This window comes from Ochotona princeps, chromosome 13 (assembly GCF_030435755.1).
Source record: "Ochotona princeps isolate mOchPri1 chromosome 13, mOchPri1.hap1, whole genome shotgun sequence".
NCBI lineage: Eukaryota > Metazoa > Chordata > Mammalia > Lagomorpha > Ochotonidae > Ochotona > Ochotona princeps.
The window spans coordinates 43133128-43148206 of NC_080844.1; the positions used below are offsets into that span (position 1 = coordinate 43133128).

At 34.5% G+C, this 15079-nt stretch overlaps 1 protein-coding gene across 6 annotated transcripts in view; it reads left to right on the top strand.

Annotated features, from left to right (window-relative positions):
• LCOR (ligand dependent nuclear receptor corepressor) overlaps window positions 1-15079 on the top strand; it is a 93511-nt gene that overhangs the window by 64628 nt on the left and 13804 nt on the right. For 5 of the 6 annotated variants that reach the window (XM_058671630.1, XM_058671632.1, XM_058671634.1 and 2 more), the window contains one exon: window positions 2191-2284. In XM_058671630.1, the coding sequence (XP_058527613.1) occupies window positions 2191-2284 (94 nt within the window). Of the gene's footprint in view, window positions 1-2190; window positions 2285-4736; window positions 7483-15079 lie in introns of those variants that run through there. The other variant, XM_058671635.1, reaches the window with a different exon arrangement.

Below are 15079 nucleotides of genomic sequence, written 5' to 3' on the forward strand. Positions count from 1 at the left end.
TTCATGAGGAAAAATACATATTTGTGGTTTTTTAGAAGAACCATCAAGGGATGTCTAATACTTTTAGTATTAAGAATGTTTTTAATGTTTTATAAACCAAAACAAAAATACAAATGCGCTGTATTAAGAGCTAGCCTTAAAATGTTTCCAAAAAGGATTTATTGATGAGGACCCACAGTAAGTGAATAGATTAGGAGTTATAGGTTTTGCTTAGCTTATACTTTTTGAATCAGTCTCTACATGTTTATTATCTTAAATACATTACATAATCCTGTTACTGTGTAATCTCTTTTTACTTTTAATTTCACATAGATGAAGTGAGCATTTCACTTCAACCATTGTTTGAATCATGACAAATTAGAAATTAATAGTGTTTATACTAAGATTTTATTGTCATTGAAATCTCAAAAACTACTTATCTTGGAAAGATTATAAAATGTGTGAATTCAGTGGAGATTAGTACATATTTATTTTGAAAGTAAATAATTGAAAGAACCTCCTTAAAGGATGATCTTTGCATTTTCTGGTTTTTTTTTTTTTTTTTATGTTTAATGGACTACTCAGATGTCATTGCTTACTAAGAAAGTATTCTTTAAGTTGTTTTCCTTTGCTTTTCCCCTGTGTCCTGTAAGTTTTGACAAGTCTGTATGGGAGGCCTGCCAGTTGTTTATGTTCACAGTAGTCAGTATTACCGTTCGCCACCACATTTACAGAGCTGTGACTTTTCTGTTTTATTGAAGATTGTATTCTTTAATTCTTTACTACAAAAAGGTAGTTTTCATGTAAAAAAAAACACTTTGTTGCAAATATTGCATCAAAAGTTTTAGGTTTGTAATAGAATGGCATCATAGGGGTGTAAAACATTGATAATTGAAGTTAGCATACAGTGATAGCATTCGGTTTCATTTAGCATGGCAGCAAACTTATCAAGAAAAATTTGAAAAACCCAATAACATGTATGAAATAAAATTCTTATAATACTGTCTTAATGAATTTTAGTGCTTCCAACTTAAATTGCAGTATTTTGAGACATAGACTTAAAATAAGTTGCTAATTTGATAAAATTTCACGTTGATTTAGAAGTCATTAAATAACACTGCCTTCAGTTGGAAATATTTTTAAGCAGTGCATTTGCTCATTAGAGGTCTAATAGATATTTGGTTCGAATGGCCTGAAACAAGGAGATTTTCCTCAGATACAAATAGATCTTATCCCAAGGTGATTTTTATTACTGCTAGGTAGCAAGACTTTTCTGTTGGCAAACTGACAATCAGAAACATTGCATAGTATCTTGCTTTGTTAATGTTGGGCAGAATGGCAGCTTTAAAAGTTGCTCAAGCTGTAAAATTTCTTTTTTGGGGGGGACGGGGAGGTAAGATTTCTTTTGTAGGTATGTCTATAAAGGGGTAAAATGTTTTTGAGGAAAAAGAAAGGTTTCTAATGTTATAATAATATGAATTTGTGATTTGATCTAGCTTTCAGATTACACTCCCAAACTCTAATCAGTGCCAGGACTGTTTCATTATTCTTTAAACATTGCCCTACAGTTTGTAATCCTTTTTTGATTAAAAAAATTCAGAAATTAAATTTAAAATATGCAAATTTCCCCTGAGAGATTTAACTGAAATCTTTTTTTTTTTTTTTGTAAATATGTCCGAAAAATAATTAGGACATACTTCTTGCAAACTACTTTGTTAGTGTATATACTGGTAATTTCATCTAAACATTTAGAGATTGTTTTATCGTAACAGTTTCACATCCAAGTTTAATGTACTTTCTGAGTTTCAGGTACAACTCAGATTTCTTGAAAAACCTAGTTTTTTCATTTGAATTATATTGTGAGGCATTAAAAACACACTGGTCTATTTGTTTAGAACATAAAGTCTAAAATTCTTGGAAAAACTTTATGCTATTTAAACTGTTGTTTCTAGTACTTCAGTCCTTTAATATCTCTTGTAATATGTTTTACTTTTTCTGGTTACCTTATTAGTAAACCCCTTAAAAATATTAGATATAACATGCTTACTAAATTAATGTCATTTCAAGAGGGAAAATATTCTGATTGTATTGAATTGAGTAATGTTACACTGCTGTATCTGCTAAGCCTATTCCATTTTCACTTTTAACCTATTCACTGTGCACTTGCTCCTAGTTTTTGACAACTTTAGGTGTGTGTTTGTGTCTCCACAGACGGTGTACTTGATCTATCCACTAAAAAAAGTCCGTGTGCTGGGAGCACTTCCCTGAGCCATTCTGCTGGCTGCTCCACTACTCAAGGGAACGGGTAAGACAAAGTACTTGTAGTCTTTCATTGTTATGTGGGCTATTCGTCAAAGATTGTTGCCAATCTGCTTTGTGCATTTAAAATATCAGCCATTCAGAATAACAGTCTTACAGGTGAGCCTTCCTTAAAATGATTTAATCAAGTAGAAGTGTGATCTGTGCAATCTAGAATTGCCTAAATAGGTCAGTCTTTTTAATTTAGGATTTTAGTAAATAATATTACAGCAAGATTATGTCCTTGTATTTTTGTTGTTAAGTGTTTGGGAGTGTGAAACCCAAGCTAAAAAATTCCAAAGTTTTGAAGTAAAGACAGTTTTATTGAATGAAATTCGGGTTCCAGTGTTTATTTAACTACATGTCTAGTGGGACTTGTTTATGTATGTGCTCATTTTTGTTTGTTTTGATTTTGTTTGTTGATATGAACTGCAGTTTTAACTCTGTGTGGCAGTTCAGGAAAACACATTTCTTTGTCTTTTCACCCAGAACTGGTTGTATATGTTGATGGATGACCATCTAAACATTATTACATGCTCAATTTTGATAACTCTTAACTGACTATAGTGAATTCTCTAGCCACTTAATTTTGAAGTATAAAAATTACCTGTGTATGTAGTAAATACTTAGAAAAATCAAGAGTTAAGGTATTTAAACACCATTGTGGAAAGCCATTTTCATGAAATTGTGTTATAATCAACTTTACATATAAAAAACTAGTTTTATAGGTTGAAATTAGGTAATATTTTTATATCAGCATGAGCAAGTTAATTGTATTTTAAAGGAGTAAAAGTACACTAAATGTTTTTCTGTCACCAGTTTTATAATCAAAATCTTTATGAATGATTAGCCTTTTCCAACTTAATTACCTTCAAACTCCAGGGTTTCTTTACTAGCTTCTAAAATTACCCTCTTTTCTCTAAAATCCCATATTTTTTTCTCTTTTTCTTTACTCAACGTAAAAACTTACTGCATTTTTCATAGTTTACTAATTTTTTTTTTTTTTTATCTTAACCACTAGTTTTCACTATGGTTTATACAAATGTAAGTTGCATCGCCCCAGATCTTTGGTTACATTTATATATCAAACTTCAGTTGAGTTGTAATTAGGAATAAATACATTTAGAAGAAACCAAATGCAGACTGTATAAATGAATCTCTTACCTAAGATTCACCTTGAATTTGGCTGCCAGGTCTGTGTGTTGTGTTGTTACAGCTCTGTTTATCCACTCTGAAAGTAGTTTCTACCTGGGTTTGTTTTCCGGAAGACAGATGTAAGAGCAGTAGTATACTCCCATCTTTCAGTTAAACATTCCGTGTTTTCCTTATTGTATTACTTACTGATAATGGCAATCACTGTAGAGTTTTGAAGAACAAAACTGATTTAACGTTTTGGCAAAGTCCTACTTTTTCACCTAGCTGATACAGTCATTCTCCCTTGGGCATGCTTTGTTAGTCACCAATCTTAATATTGATAATCTTTCCCTACTATGAAAATTGAAAACTTTATGTATTGAACTTGGTGCAGGTTGTTGACATTTTAAAACATCATTTCAAAGCTGTTCACTCGAAATTTCAAGAGGTGTTTGCTATTTCAAGAAGAAATTACCTTGAGTAGAACTTAAAGAACAAAATATTGGGGAAAATAAAGGGTAGTTTTTTAAAGCTTGAATTATTTCAAATAGAAAATAACAGTACTTATGTGCCTACAACTCATAGTTTCTTTAAAATGAAGAAATATGGTAAGTTACAATACAGCGTGTCTTTGGTTCTTTTTTCCCCCCACTCCTTTGGGGAGCTGGTTGCCATATGTGTGTTTTTTCCAAGAAAAATAAGAGATGTTATTTGGAATTGTTTGATTTTTGATGAAGAGTATCAACTTGTTTGTGGGAATGAATGAGCAGTCATCTGTGGGTTCCAGCAATGTAAATAGTTCCAGTTTTATGGCTAGCTGTAACGAACATTAAATATACTTTATTAAAATAAATAATTTGATTTACTCTTTTATTGCTGTACTTGTTTAGTGGTAACGTCACATTGGTAACACGATTCTGTGTAGATCTATGGAGACTGATGATTACTTTGTAATTAATAATTAAAGTGCTATTTTCAAACAGTTGCGCGAAACTTTTTCTCCGAAAATTTGTGAACCCAACCAGAGACCAGCCAACAGGTTTAATTTTTCTTTGCCCAAAAAGCTCCTGGGTTGTTGTTTTTTTCCTTTTTTCTTTATTTTTTCCTTTTTTTCCTTTTTTTTCTTTTTTTTTCGTTTTCTTTTTGTGAACAAGTTTTAAAGCTTCCTGCTGAGACCATTTTTTTTAATTTTTAGAGAAAAATAAAAAAAAAAACACAAAGTGATGTTACCCAAGCAAGGCCTTCTAATAAAGGAGTGGTCCCCTCACCCACCCCTCCCTACCTGTGCAAGTCCTGCTCACATCAGTTTCCTTCCATCCAATTAGGCGACCTGGGAGACCCAGCCAGTACCACCCAGACGGACTTCGCAGTGGTGATGGGGTACCTCCAAGAAGCTTACAGGATGCAACCAGGGAAGGTTTTGGACACTCCACATCACTCAAAGTTCCACTGGCTCGATCCCTGCAGATTAGTGAAGAACTACTGAGCAGAAACCAATTGTCCACAGCTGCCAGCCTTGGGCCATCTGGATTACAGAATCATGGACAACATTTAATATTATCCAGGGAAGCCTCTTGGGCAAAACCACATTATGAGTTCAACCTCAGTCGCATGAAGTTCAGGGGAAATGGTGCACTCGGCAACATCAGTGACCTTCCTTTTCTTGCAGAAAACTCTGCCTTTCCAAAAATGGCACTTCAAGCAAAACAAGATGGAAAAAAGGATGTGAGCCATTCATCTCCTGTAGACTTAAAGATACCACAAGTTCGAGGAATGGATCTTTCTTGGGAATCTCGCACTGGTGATCAGTACAGTTATAGCTCTTTGGTAATGGGTTCACAAACGGAGAGCGCGCTAAGTAAAAAATTAAGGGCTATTCTTCCAAAACAAAATAGAAAAAGCATGTTAGATGCTGGACCTGATTCTTGGGGCTCAGATGCTGAGCAGTCTACCTCTGGACAGCCATATCCCACATCGGATCAAGAAGGAGACCCTGGCTCCAAGCAGCCTCGGAAGAAAAGAGGGCGCTACAGACAGTACAACAGTGAGATACTGGAGGAAGCGATCTCAGTGGTTATGAGTGGAAAAATGAGTGTTTCCAAAGCTCAGAGTATTTATGGGATTCCCCACAGTACACTGGAGTACAAAGTAAAGGAGAGGCTGGGCACTTTGAAAAACCCTCCAAAGAAAAAGATGAAATTAATGAGGTCGGAGGGGCCAGATGTTTCTGTAAAGATTGAATTAGATCCCCAGGGAGAGGCAGCACAAAGTGCAAATGAATCAAAAAATGAGTAGGAATTCTGTAGAGTGCCAATTACTGTACAAATTGGGTGAGCACTACTGCATCGTTGTCCAGCTACCATTGTTTGCACCTAACTTCATTTACTGTGACACTTGTTTGCAGAATTTGCATTAACTTGTGTATGCAGAAGTGAATGGTGCATTCTGAATGTTAGGTAATTTAAAATTTCTTGTGCAGTATGGCTCGGAATATTGTTTGGCCTTTTGCATGTTTCTCTACAAAAGAGAATTTAGTTACCTCACAGAGAACAGATACATGAAAGTGGACTCCTTGCCTATAGAGCCTGCATGCTTTTCTTTTCTTTTTTTTAAGTTATATTTGCCTTTATTTAAAAAAGAAGAAGAAGAGGGAAAAAAGCCCCCTTTTAGAAACCGCCTTTGCCATACTGGGAGCTTTATCATTGGAAATTGGAAAGCCATTTTAAAAACTGTAATTTTTTTTTCTTCTACAATTCAGCTAATTGAAGGATTAAGCTAAAGAAAAAGCTAAGAAGAACAATGAGCCTTTGAATTTAAAAAATTTCATTATTCAATGCTGATGAAAAATTTGGGTCACTTATAATTATATTTTATAATTTTTTCTCACTATTAAATTCACTTAATAGATTAGTCTGTTTAGTGCTCACCCAGAGGGGAAGGAGTTGGAAAATGTGCACACACTACCTTCAAAAATACTTCAGTTAATTACTTCAGACACTACCTTTGCTGTAATTTCATTTGGGATTTTCAAAGTGTAGAGATTGGTCTCACCAACAAGTGAGGATGTAGCCTTATCTCACGGAGGACGAGCTCCCTTCTTACTCAGGAGCAGTCAGGGTACAGTACATAAAACCATGGAGGATGCCTCGTTTTTGCAAACTAAGTTTCTTTATATTCGGTCCTTTTACAGAATTGGTCATGCTCTATATTCTTGCAGCAACTACTTTGTTCTTCAGAATGTGTTGGGAATGGGAGAAATAGGGACAGAAATGCGTGTAAAAAAGTATGATACTACAAAAAATAATGCTTAGGTTTCTCATCTTCAGTCATCTTCCCAGTATCTGCATTAAAGAGAGATCTGTGTTTATAATTACAGTAAAAAAAACACAAATCCAAATGACTTGATAAGATTTAGGCTGCATATCAATTTTAACGATAATTTGATTAGGAGTTATACTTAGTGGAGTTTGTTTTTATAACTAATCGAAATACTGATACAAGGATGGGAGAGGTTACTTTTGTTTTTATTTAGTTTTGGTTATTTGAATTTTTTTTTGGCATCCTACTCCTTTTTCTGTTTTCTGTGGGCTTTTTTTAAGCTGTGTGTGTGTGTGTGTGTGTGTGTGTGTGTGTGTGTAGTTCACACACATTTCAGGACCTTTTACATCATGTTTGAATAAGCACTCCTTAAAAACATGTTTTTTCTGAGATGGGCTTTTCAAATAACAGTAATTAAGTTTGGAAAGTTTATTTTCTAGGGTTTTTGTAACAATAATTGATAAGTAAAGCTCATAAGATATGATTCTGCATTGTAACCAGATTAAAACTGTTATTTGTGCAAAAACAAAATTCATACCATGTACATCATATACTCTAATTTGCTGAGAAAGGTAGTCAGGCCCCCTCTATATGTTTAATCAAAAACATACAAAAATCACTGGAAAAATTGTGTTACAGTAATTTCAGATCCAGAGCATTGATTAGATCAAGGTGATGATTTCAGATGGGCAATTAAATGGTTTCAGGAGAAGTAGGTCTAGTTATTTCCAAGGCATAGATGATTGCCTGGAAACTTTTGAGCAGTTAATTAGATTAAGGATAGTTTGCCCTCAGCAACCTATGTGTTCAAAGGTTAGGCACACCATTGCTGTTATTAAAATACATGCACTGCTCATTCTTGACATAGCCTGGGTATGGGTTCTTCTTTTGGTTATTTTGTGTAGAAGTTTAATAAGTGAGTGGCTGAGCCTGTTTCTTCTTTGCTTTCTAAGTCTCAGCAGAAAAAGCTACTTTAATTAAGTAGCAATACATGACTCTGCAGTATGTTCTAGCCTAGCTGGAAGTTGCAATAAAAATACATTATGAAATGTAGGGTTTTCATCTGCAGTTAAAGGAAGGTGTAGAATATTTGCTGAAAGCAAAAGACTAAGCTCATGAAGGAATTTCTCCTTTGTTCCACACTCAAGAGTTTGTCAGCACGTAATTGATTACAACCATCATGTTTTTCTGCATGATATATTTGGGTTATTAGGTAGCCCAAAATTGCTGCAAAGAAATCTTTTGAGAAATTAATTTGTGCTTGCTTTGTCCCCTCTCAGAAAGATATCATTAAAGGCCCATTTAAAAATCTGGCCCTAAAAGTTTAACTTGTGTAGTTTTACTGTTCAAAGAGGTTTAATACTATGTGGTAGTCTATATAAGTGATGTATGAGTTGAGTTATGTAAATTTTGTCATTGTAGTGTATCTGGAGTGAGCATTTTACTAACATAAATATTTTCTATGTGTGTTTCAGTGGATGACAATCGAGCAGCAGAAGAATGGTGTGCCTACCCTTTAATGCTGCAGTTTAAATAAGAGAACTTGTATTGTGTCATTTCAGATTGTAGGCTGAGAGTTGTAAATAGTAAAAATTTGAGTACTTATTATTTGTTTTGGTTAGAAAGTGAATTTAAAAAACAAACCAAACTCTAAACTCTCTCAGATTTAAAGTCCTGAGACCTGAAGATTGTAATATTCATGTCTGTGAAGCTTTTAAAACATTACACTTGAGATCTGTCATGACTTGATATTCAGGTAAATTTTCTTTTCCAGGAAGCTTTTAAATAAGCATTTTCTCCCCAAAGGTCTCTTTTGTCTTTTTTTGAGTGTAGATTATTTTAAAGCACTAATTGCATTACATTCGTAACTGCAATATAAAATAGCCATTGTTTTGTGAAGCATGGTTGAAATTAGATAGTGGTCCCTTTTAAAATTTCATGAGCCTCTCAAAAAAAAAAAACTTAAAAAAAAAAAACAAAAAGCTGCTGAATATTTCAAAAGATATATATTTTACCTTATTGTAGGGTTGTAAAGTTAGTTTGTAATATTCAGGTGCACTTTTAATGTTAAATTTTGTGTTCAGAGTTCCATTATACCACGTACTTCTCAGAGGTGGCTCATCACCTGGCTGGTTGGCAGTCTTGGTGCCGCAGCAATCCCTTAATATTTTATTTCTCTCTTGATTTGCCGCTGTTCTGTCTTGGCACTTTCAGTGTAGATATTCTAGTTTGGGGCCTTTCTCATATGTGTGTAAATGAAGATTGGTCTATTCGCATGCTTAATTTCTGCTAATCAGAGTTTTGCATGGCCTGGACAGCAGTTGATCATTTTTATGGTATGCAAAAGTGTAGTTCACAACTGTCTTTGTCACAGAAGCCTATTTTCATCACATTTTTCTATTTAGAAAATGATGACATTACTCAAATATCAGATTACCCAAACTCTAATACTGGGTAATTTGATTAAATTGTTGGATTTTAAATGAGAGCATTGATATTTTAGAGTAGATAAGATACGACACTGTGAAAGAAAAAACACTAGTTCTGTGGAAGGATGTGTAATTGGTTATTTTATCATTGGCTTTCTCTTCTCTGAGACAGCACGGTGTTCAGACCTGACACCTAGTGCATTGGGTCACATTAATTGTTCAGAAGACTTACAGGTGACTCTGAATTAGGTTTGTGATGAGCTGTACACTTCTTTCTGTTCCCCAAATACCATGAAGGACAAGGTCTCTCTTTCAGGAAAAATAATTTATATTTGTGTATAATACTTTTTAATATTAAGTTTGTTGTTATTCTGAAGTTTAGATGTTGCTTGATAAACCTTTGCTGCAGCGGATCATGAATATGAGTAAGGCTTTGTGTGATAATAGGGGTCCTTATGTGAAGTTAATTACTGTTCAGTTCTGGTGAGCAAACTCAACAAGTGGGAAGTATGTATTAGCTTTATTTGGTACACTTTTACTTTACAATATTGAAGTGCTTTTAAAACTCTGATTATCTTATATATAAACCATTACCTCAACCAATTGGCATTTTTATTTCCCAGCATTTTATAACATGAACTGCATGGGATCAGATAGGAAAACAATAAAAGGCACAATGAGATGTTGAGTTCCCAATTTTCTGGAGAGAACCTGTAAATTACACTAAAAATGACTACCTGTTAAGGCCCGTAATGTTAACTACCTTCTGTCATTAGGCAGTACATAGCAAACTGAGCTGCTAATGAGCTACGTGTCTCCCCCTACCCCAAGTAAGCACATGGTGCCAGGCTTGGCTTCTAAGCCTTTGTGATTCATTTCATTGACTCATAATAGTAAAACTTGAATTTGCTTGTCAGAAGCTAAAATTGTTTAGTTGCAGAAGATACATGGCAGGTTGATGTCATTTACTTTAACAGCTGTTATCCTTGTAAATTTCATTTTGAGACCACATATTTTTGCTCTTATAATTTTCTTTAACCAAATGCCAGATGCGGTATTCATGTAGATAACTCTTGCTTATATTCAGGTTACTGTCATTGGTGATTGAATTGCTCCACTTAATGTTTTATAGGAAATACTGAAAGTTATAGGCTAAATTTTGGCTTTTATGAGATTGTTTTCCTGTTACCTTTCCATCAGAATTAGGTCTCCATTAATACCATTATCAGGCCACTATTGTAAAAACTTGATGGCTTTGGCCAAATAGCCCATTTGGGGACTGTTAAACTACTTAGGGAGTTTTTTGTTGGTGGTGTTGCTGTTGTTATTGTTGTTGTTTTGAATCTAATTGCTTTCAAAATCTGAAAAGCAGAAAAAAAGTAATTGTAATACAAGGAATAGAGATCTCCACACTCTTGTTAGCTGATTTTGGATTAATTCTGTCCTTGAGACTTGAGGAAGGTTTCTGAGCATTCAGACAGAAGAGAAAATAGATGAAATAATTCTGCATTGCTCTTTGATTCCCAAAATATACTCTGTCACCTTTCTAAAAAGTGGACACTAGTGCTGGAGCGAAATACTCGCTGTGTCCCCTAAGTGTTATAATGGAGATTAGGGGAAAGTGGTGGAAAGTAGAAGGGGAACATATGTAGACTTTTCAGAAGACATTAAAAATTCTGCCCTATAATACTAAAAATGAGTCAATATAGAATGTGGTAAAGTTGGGCCAGTTTCATTTGATAGAAATCTTTTAAATTGTTTGAAAGTGAGAATCAAGGCTAATTATTGTTGATTTGAATAACTATAGAGCAGTTTATGGGGGGGTAATTTTAAGGTTTCCAATTCATTTAGAACTGTATCATTAAAGGTGGAAAGCAAGCACTTTTAGTTAATTATAGATTTATTGGATGTAGCAAATATTGTCATGAGACTTAATCTTTACTGTTTGAATGTGGAAATGAACTTTTTACTCCACCTTGAGCTTTCGGTGAACAGGCTCAAGGTGATCTTTGATCTTTTCAACACTGGAAATGACCCTACACGCATACCAAAAAAAAAAAAAAAAGGCAGTAGGATATATCTGAAGATCCATACCTCTTAAGCTTTTTAGGATTTGTCTTGGGGAAAAAAATTTATGAACCTATAACCAGTATTAGTGCAGTCTTGGGTCCCTTGTTCTGCATAATTGCACCCTTTCTCAGGTATGTCCTGAAAACATAAAATTTTAAAATAATCTCTTTAGAGATTAGATTCTCAGTGGATAGTGTGAAAGGAGCCGGGGTGGGGAACGGGTTGGGGATAGTTGGACACAGGACACTGACAGTAGAGCAGGGATTTTTAACAGTCAGTAGCCAAATAAAATTTCCGTTTAGAATATTTATACCCCCTCAGAATGACTGAAACAGTTCCTGTTTTTTGGTAGATACCTGGTGCTACACTCCTAAAAGTCGTTTCTTTCATCCAGGTGTTTTTATTTTCTGCTTGGTGGAAGGGTATATAGTTAACTTTATTATCACTAGAAAAGCACTTGTCCAAAATATTTAAAGTACTAGAAAAGGGATAAATCAGCACTTTTTCTGTTACAACACTAAAGTCTTAATTTATCTTCAAAGTCTTAGGTACTGTAAGTTTTAGGATGATTATTTAAAAATGAAAGACATACTACATAATATGGGGTCAGATCACATTTATATAAATAATTCTTATTTTAAAAAAGACAGTGACATTTTGTACCTTTCTATCAATTCCAAGTGATTGCCTCATTTTCCCCATTTCATTAAGCATTTCAGGCTTAAGAATTTGGAATTTGAGAGAAGTTGAGGGGAAATTAATTTCCCAAAATTGGAAATTGTGTCAGATCATTTTAGAAAAAATAAATCACTAGGAAAATGGGTAGGGATTCTCTCCCCTTTTAAGTCTTCAGGGAATGAGCAGTATTTAGAATCTTTGGCTGAAATTCAAGCCTTTTTACTGTGTAAATTTTTAATATTAATTCACTGACATGCTTTTTACATCAGAGGACTGAAAATGGATCTTAATGTTTTTAAGTTGTGGAAGGGTATATTTCTAAAATGGGTGGGGGGATAATTAGCTAGATTAGTATTACCAGCATTAGTAAGTTTAAGGGATTTTAGTATGTAATAGCAAAGTGTTTGATTAAAAGTTTAATCCTATATTGCTAGTTGAAATTAGTTACATTCTGATCTAGGAAAGATATAGTAATTGGATATTGATATGCTGTGCTGTCAGAAACGAGACTTAAGATAGAAACCTTTATCAGTAACTTCCACATGTTGCTTGTTCTGATGGGATGTATACAGCACATCGTTGCTGCTTTGGGGGAAAACAACTGTATAAACTATACTTTCGGAGTGTTTGCATATAATTCCTTTACAACCTCCACTTTAAACTGTCAGACCTTGGTGTTTTATCAATCCACACTGCTAAATAAAACTAATGTTCTTAGGAATCCAACTTGTACACACTGTTTAAAAACCCTCAGGGACAGTTTACACACTCTACTCACTCAATTCAGGTACTTTGATGCTATTCTTAAACCTAACAGTGACTTGTATTCTTCTGTTTGTTTTTATTTTGACGTGCTGGTAGCACATCTTTGATGAATGTCAACTTAAAAACTCAGTTCAGGTATCCAGGTATAACTCAGCCAAACAGATTTTAAAGCTGCATATTACTCTCCAGCACACGGTGCCTCACACTCTTATAGTGGCATTCTATATATTCAGTTATTACTACTGAGCAGATAATATGGGGGTTCCTGTTAACAGTGTATTTTTGTTCAATGTGTATAAATAAATAGCCAGCACATATACACAGTTAAAATTACTTTTCAATGCCACTAATAGCCAGCACAATTTAAACAAAAGACATTCCTAGCTGCTTCTGGAAATATAAAACAGATGCAGTTCCTCCTTGATGTGGCTCTTGCTTCTTCACCATGACTACTGCTAAATTCAAGCACTGGTCCTTGGGTGTCTGACCTCTACATTCTAATTTATGCAATGTCTAAAAAATTCTGTGCACTGGCCACTGTGATGAAACCATTGGGCCACAAGTGCTTTGAGTTTATCAGTAGTGATTCTGCCAAAGTTGGTGTAGTAACATGAGTATGTAAAATGTCAAAATTAGCAGAGCTCCAGATTTGCGTATCATCAATTTTGTCTATTTTGTATCCTTGAAGTTTCCAATGACAAGCTTCTTTTGATGTGAAGTTCTAATTTCAGTATTTTAGTCCTTCACATCTTTAGTGTTAGACTTGTCTCTTAAAAATCTCTTGTTTTCTGCAGTACTGTCCATGGTTAAAAAAAATTATTCATCTGCTTTGGTATTTGATATCTTACATCTAAAATAAATTCTCTCCATATATAAAACCCATAGCTTTTGAAGATACGGGAAATGGCATCTTTCAGATCTCTAGAAGTTAAAGTGTCAGGCAACAAAACAGGAACCCCCTTTACTCTTATGGACCTCATTTCAATATACTGTTTACAGTTTGACAGGATTGTATAATTTAATATTTCTCTTGTACTGTAGTTTATATTTATTTACAGATTTTTTTGTACTGTGTGATTTGAACTTTTTGTTCCTTGCTATGATCAATGTTTATGTAGTAGAGCACTTATGATCACAAATTAAGTTTTTTTTTGTTTGATTGCACTACATAAATTTTTTTTAATGCAGTTCTGATTTTTGACTGGACTAAAGCTGTGTCTTAATGTATGTGATGAGTACTTAAAATTTTAATCCATGTGCTTCTCCCCTCCCCCCCTTTTTTGGCATTGTATGTCAGAAACACTAGTTCTTTCATGCATGTGTAAGATTTAATGGTTCAATTGTATTATTTGACCATGACATTTTGGAGAAACATTCCCAGATGTAATGTTGTGTATGGTAGTTCTCACTGGATGCTAGACTTTTCAAAACCACTATTCTTCTAATAAATTTTGTTGTGAAAAACTATTTTGAAAGCTTGGTTTCTACTTCCTAAGGCTTTAGTGCTTTAAAATCACACTGGTTAAGAGTATACTGTGAAAGCAGTTGGTTATCGGAATTTGTGATTAATTAGGATTAATTCTTCATACCTGAAATCTCCTATTTAGCTGCTGTAATATTCAGATGTGACAGTGTCTTGTATCTCATATCTTTCTAGACTACCTCAGTTTTCATTGGCTTGTTCTAACTTAAAACTTCTTAGCCAAATAAGATGGGTTGGTGTTTTCATAATAACTTTTTCTGGGTGGACTTAATTTTTTGTAATTTTCATAGAATAAAATGATATGCTGGAATTGCTAGTCAAAAACAATAATGTTTTTGGTTAGTTCATTCCCTCCTCCCCTTTTTTTAATGAATATGTGGTCTTTTTTAAAAAATACGTATTTTTATATTGGTAAGTCAGATTTACAGAAAGGAAGCTCTTCCATCCACTGGTTCACTCCCCAGGTGGCCACAATGGCCAGAGCTGAGCTGAGCTGAGCCAAAGCCAAGAGCCAAGAGGCTCCCCAGGTCATCCATGCAGATGCAGGGTCCCAAGACTGGGTTGTTCTTTACTACTTTCCCAGGCCACAAACAGGGAGCTGGAAGGGAAGTGGAGTGGTCAGGATACGAATAAGTGCCCATGTGGATCCTGGCAGCACATGCAATGCAAGGACTTTTAGCCACTGGGCTACTGCGTTGGGCCCAGCTCATTTCTTTAGACATTAAGTACAAACGTAACATTGCCAGTCATTTATTGTAGTTCTGATCCTTGGGAGGGAACTTTTTCTTTTGGTGGGGGTGGGGACCAGGGCAGATAATGAGCAAACTTTTACAGTTGAACATCTCATAAAATGTTTTAGTGTAGTAATCCTGTTTGTCAGTTGATACTTAGCTCTTTGGTTTTGGTTGTGTTTTTTTAAAAAGGA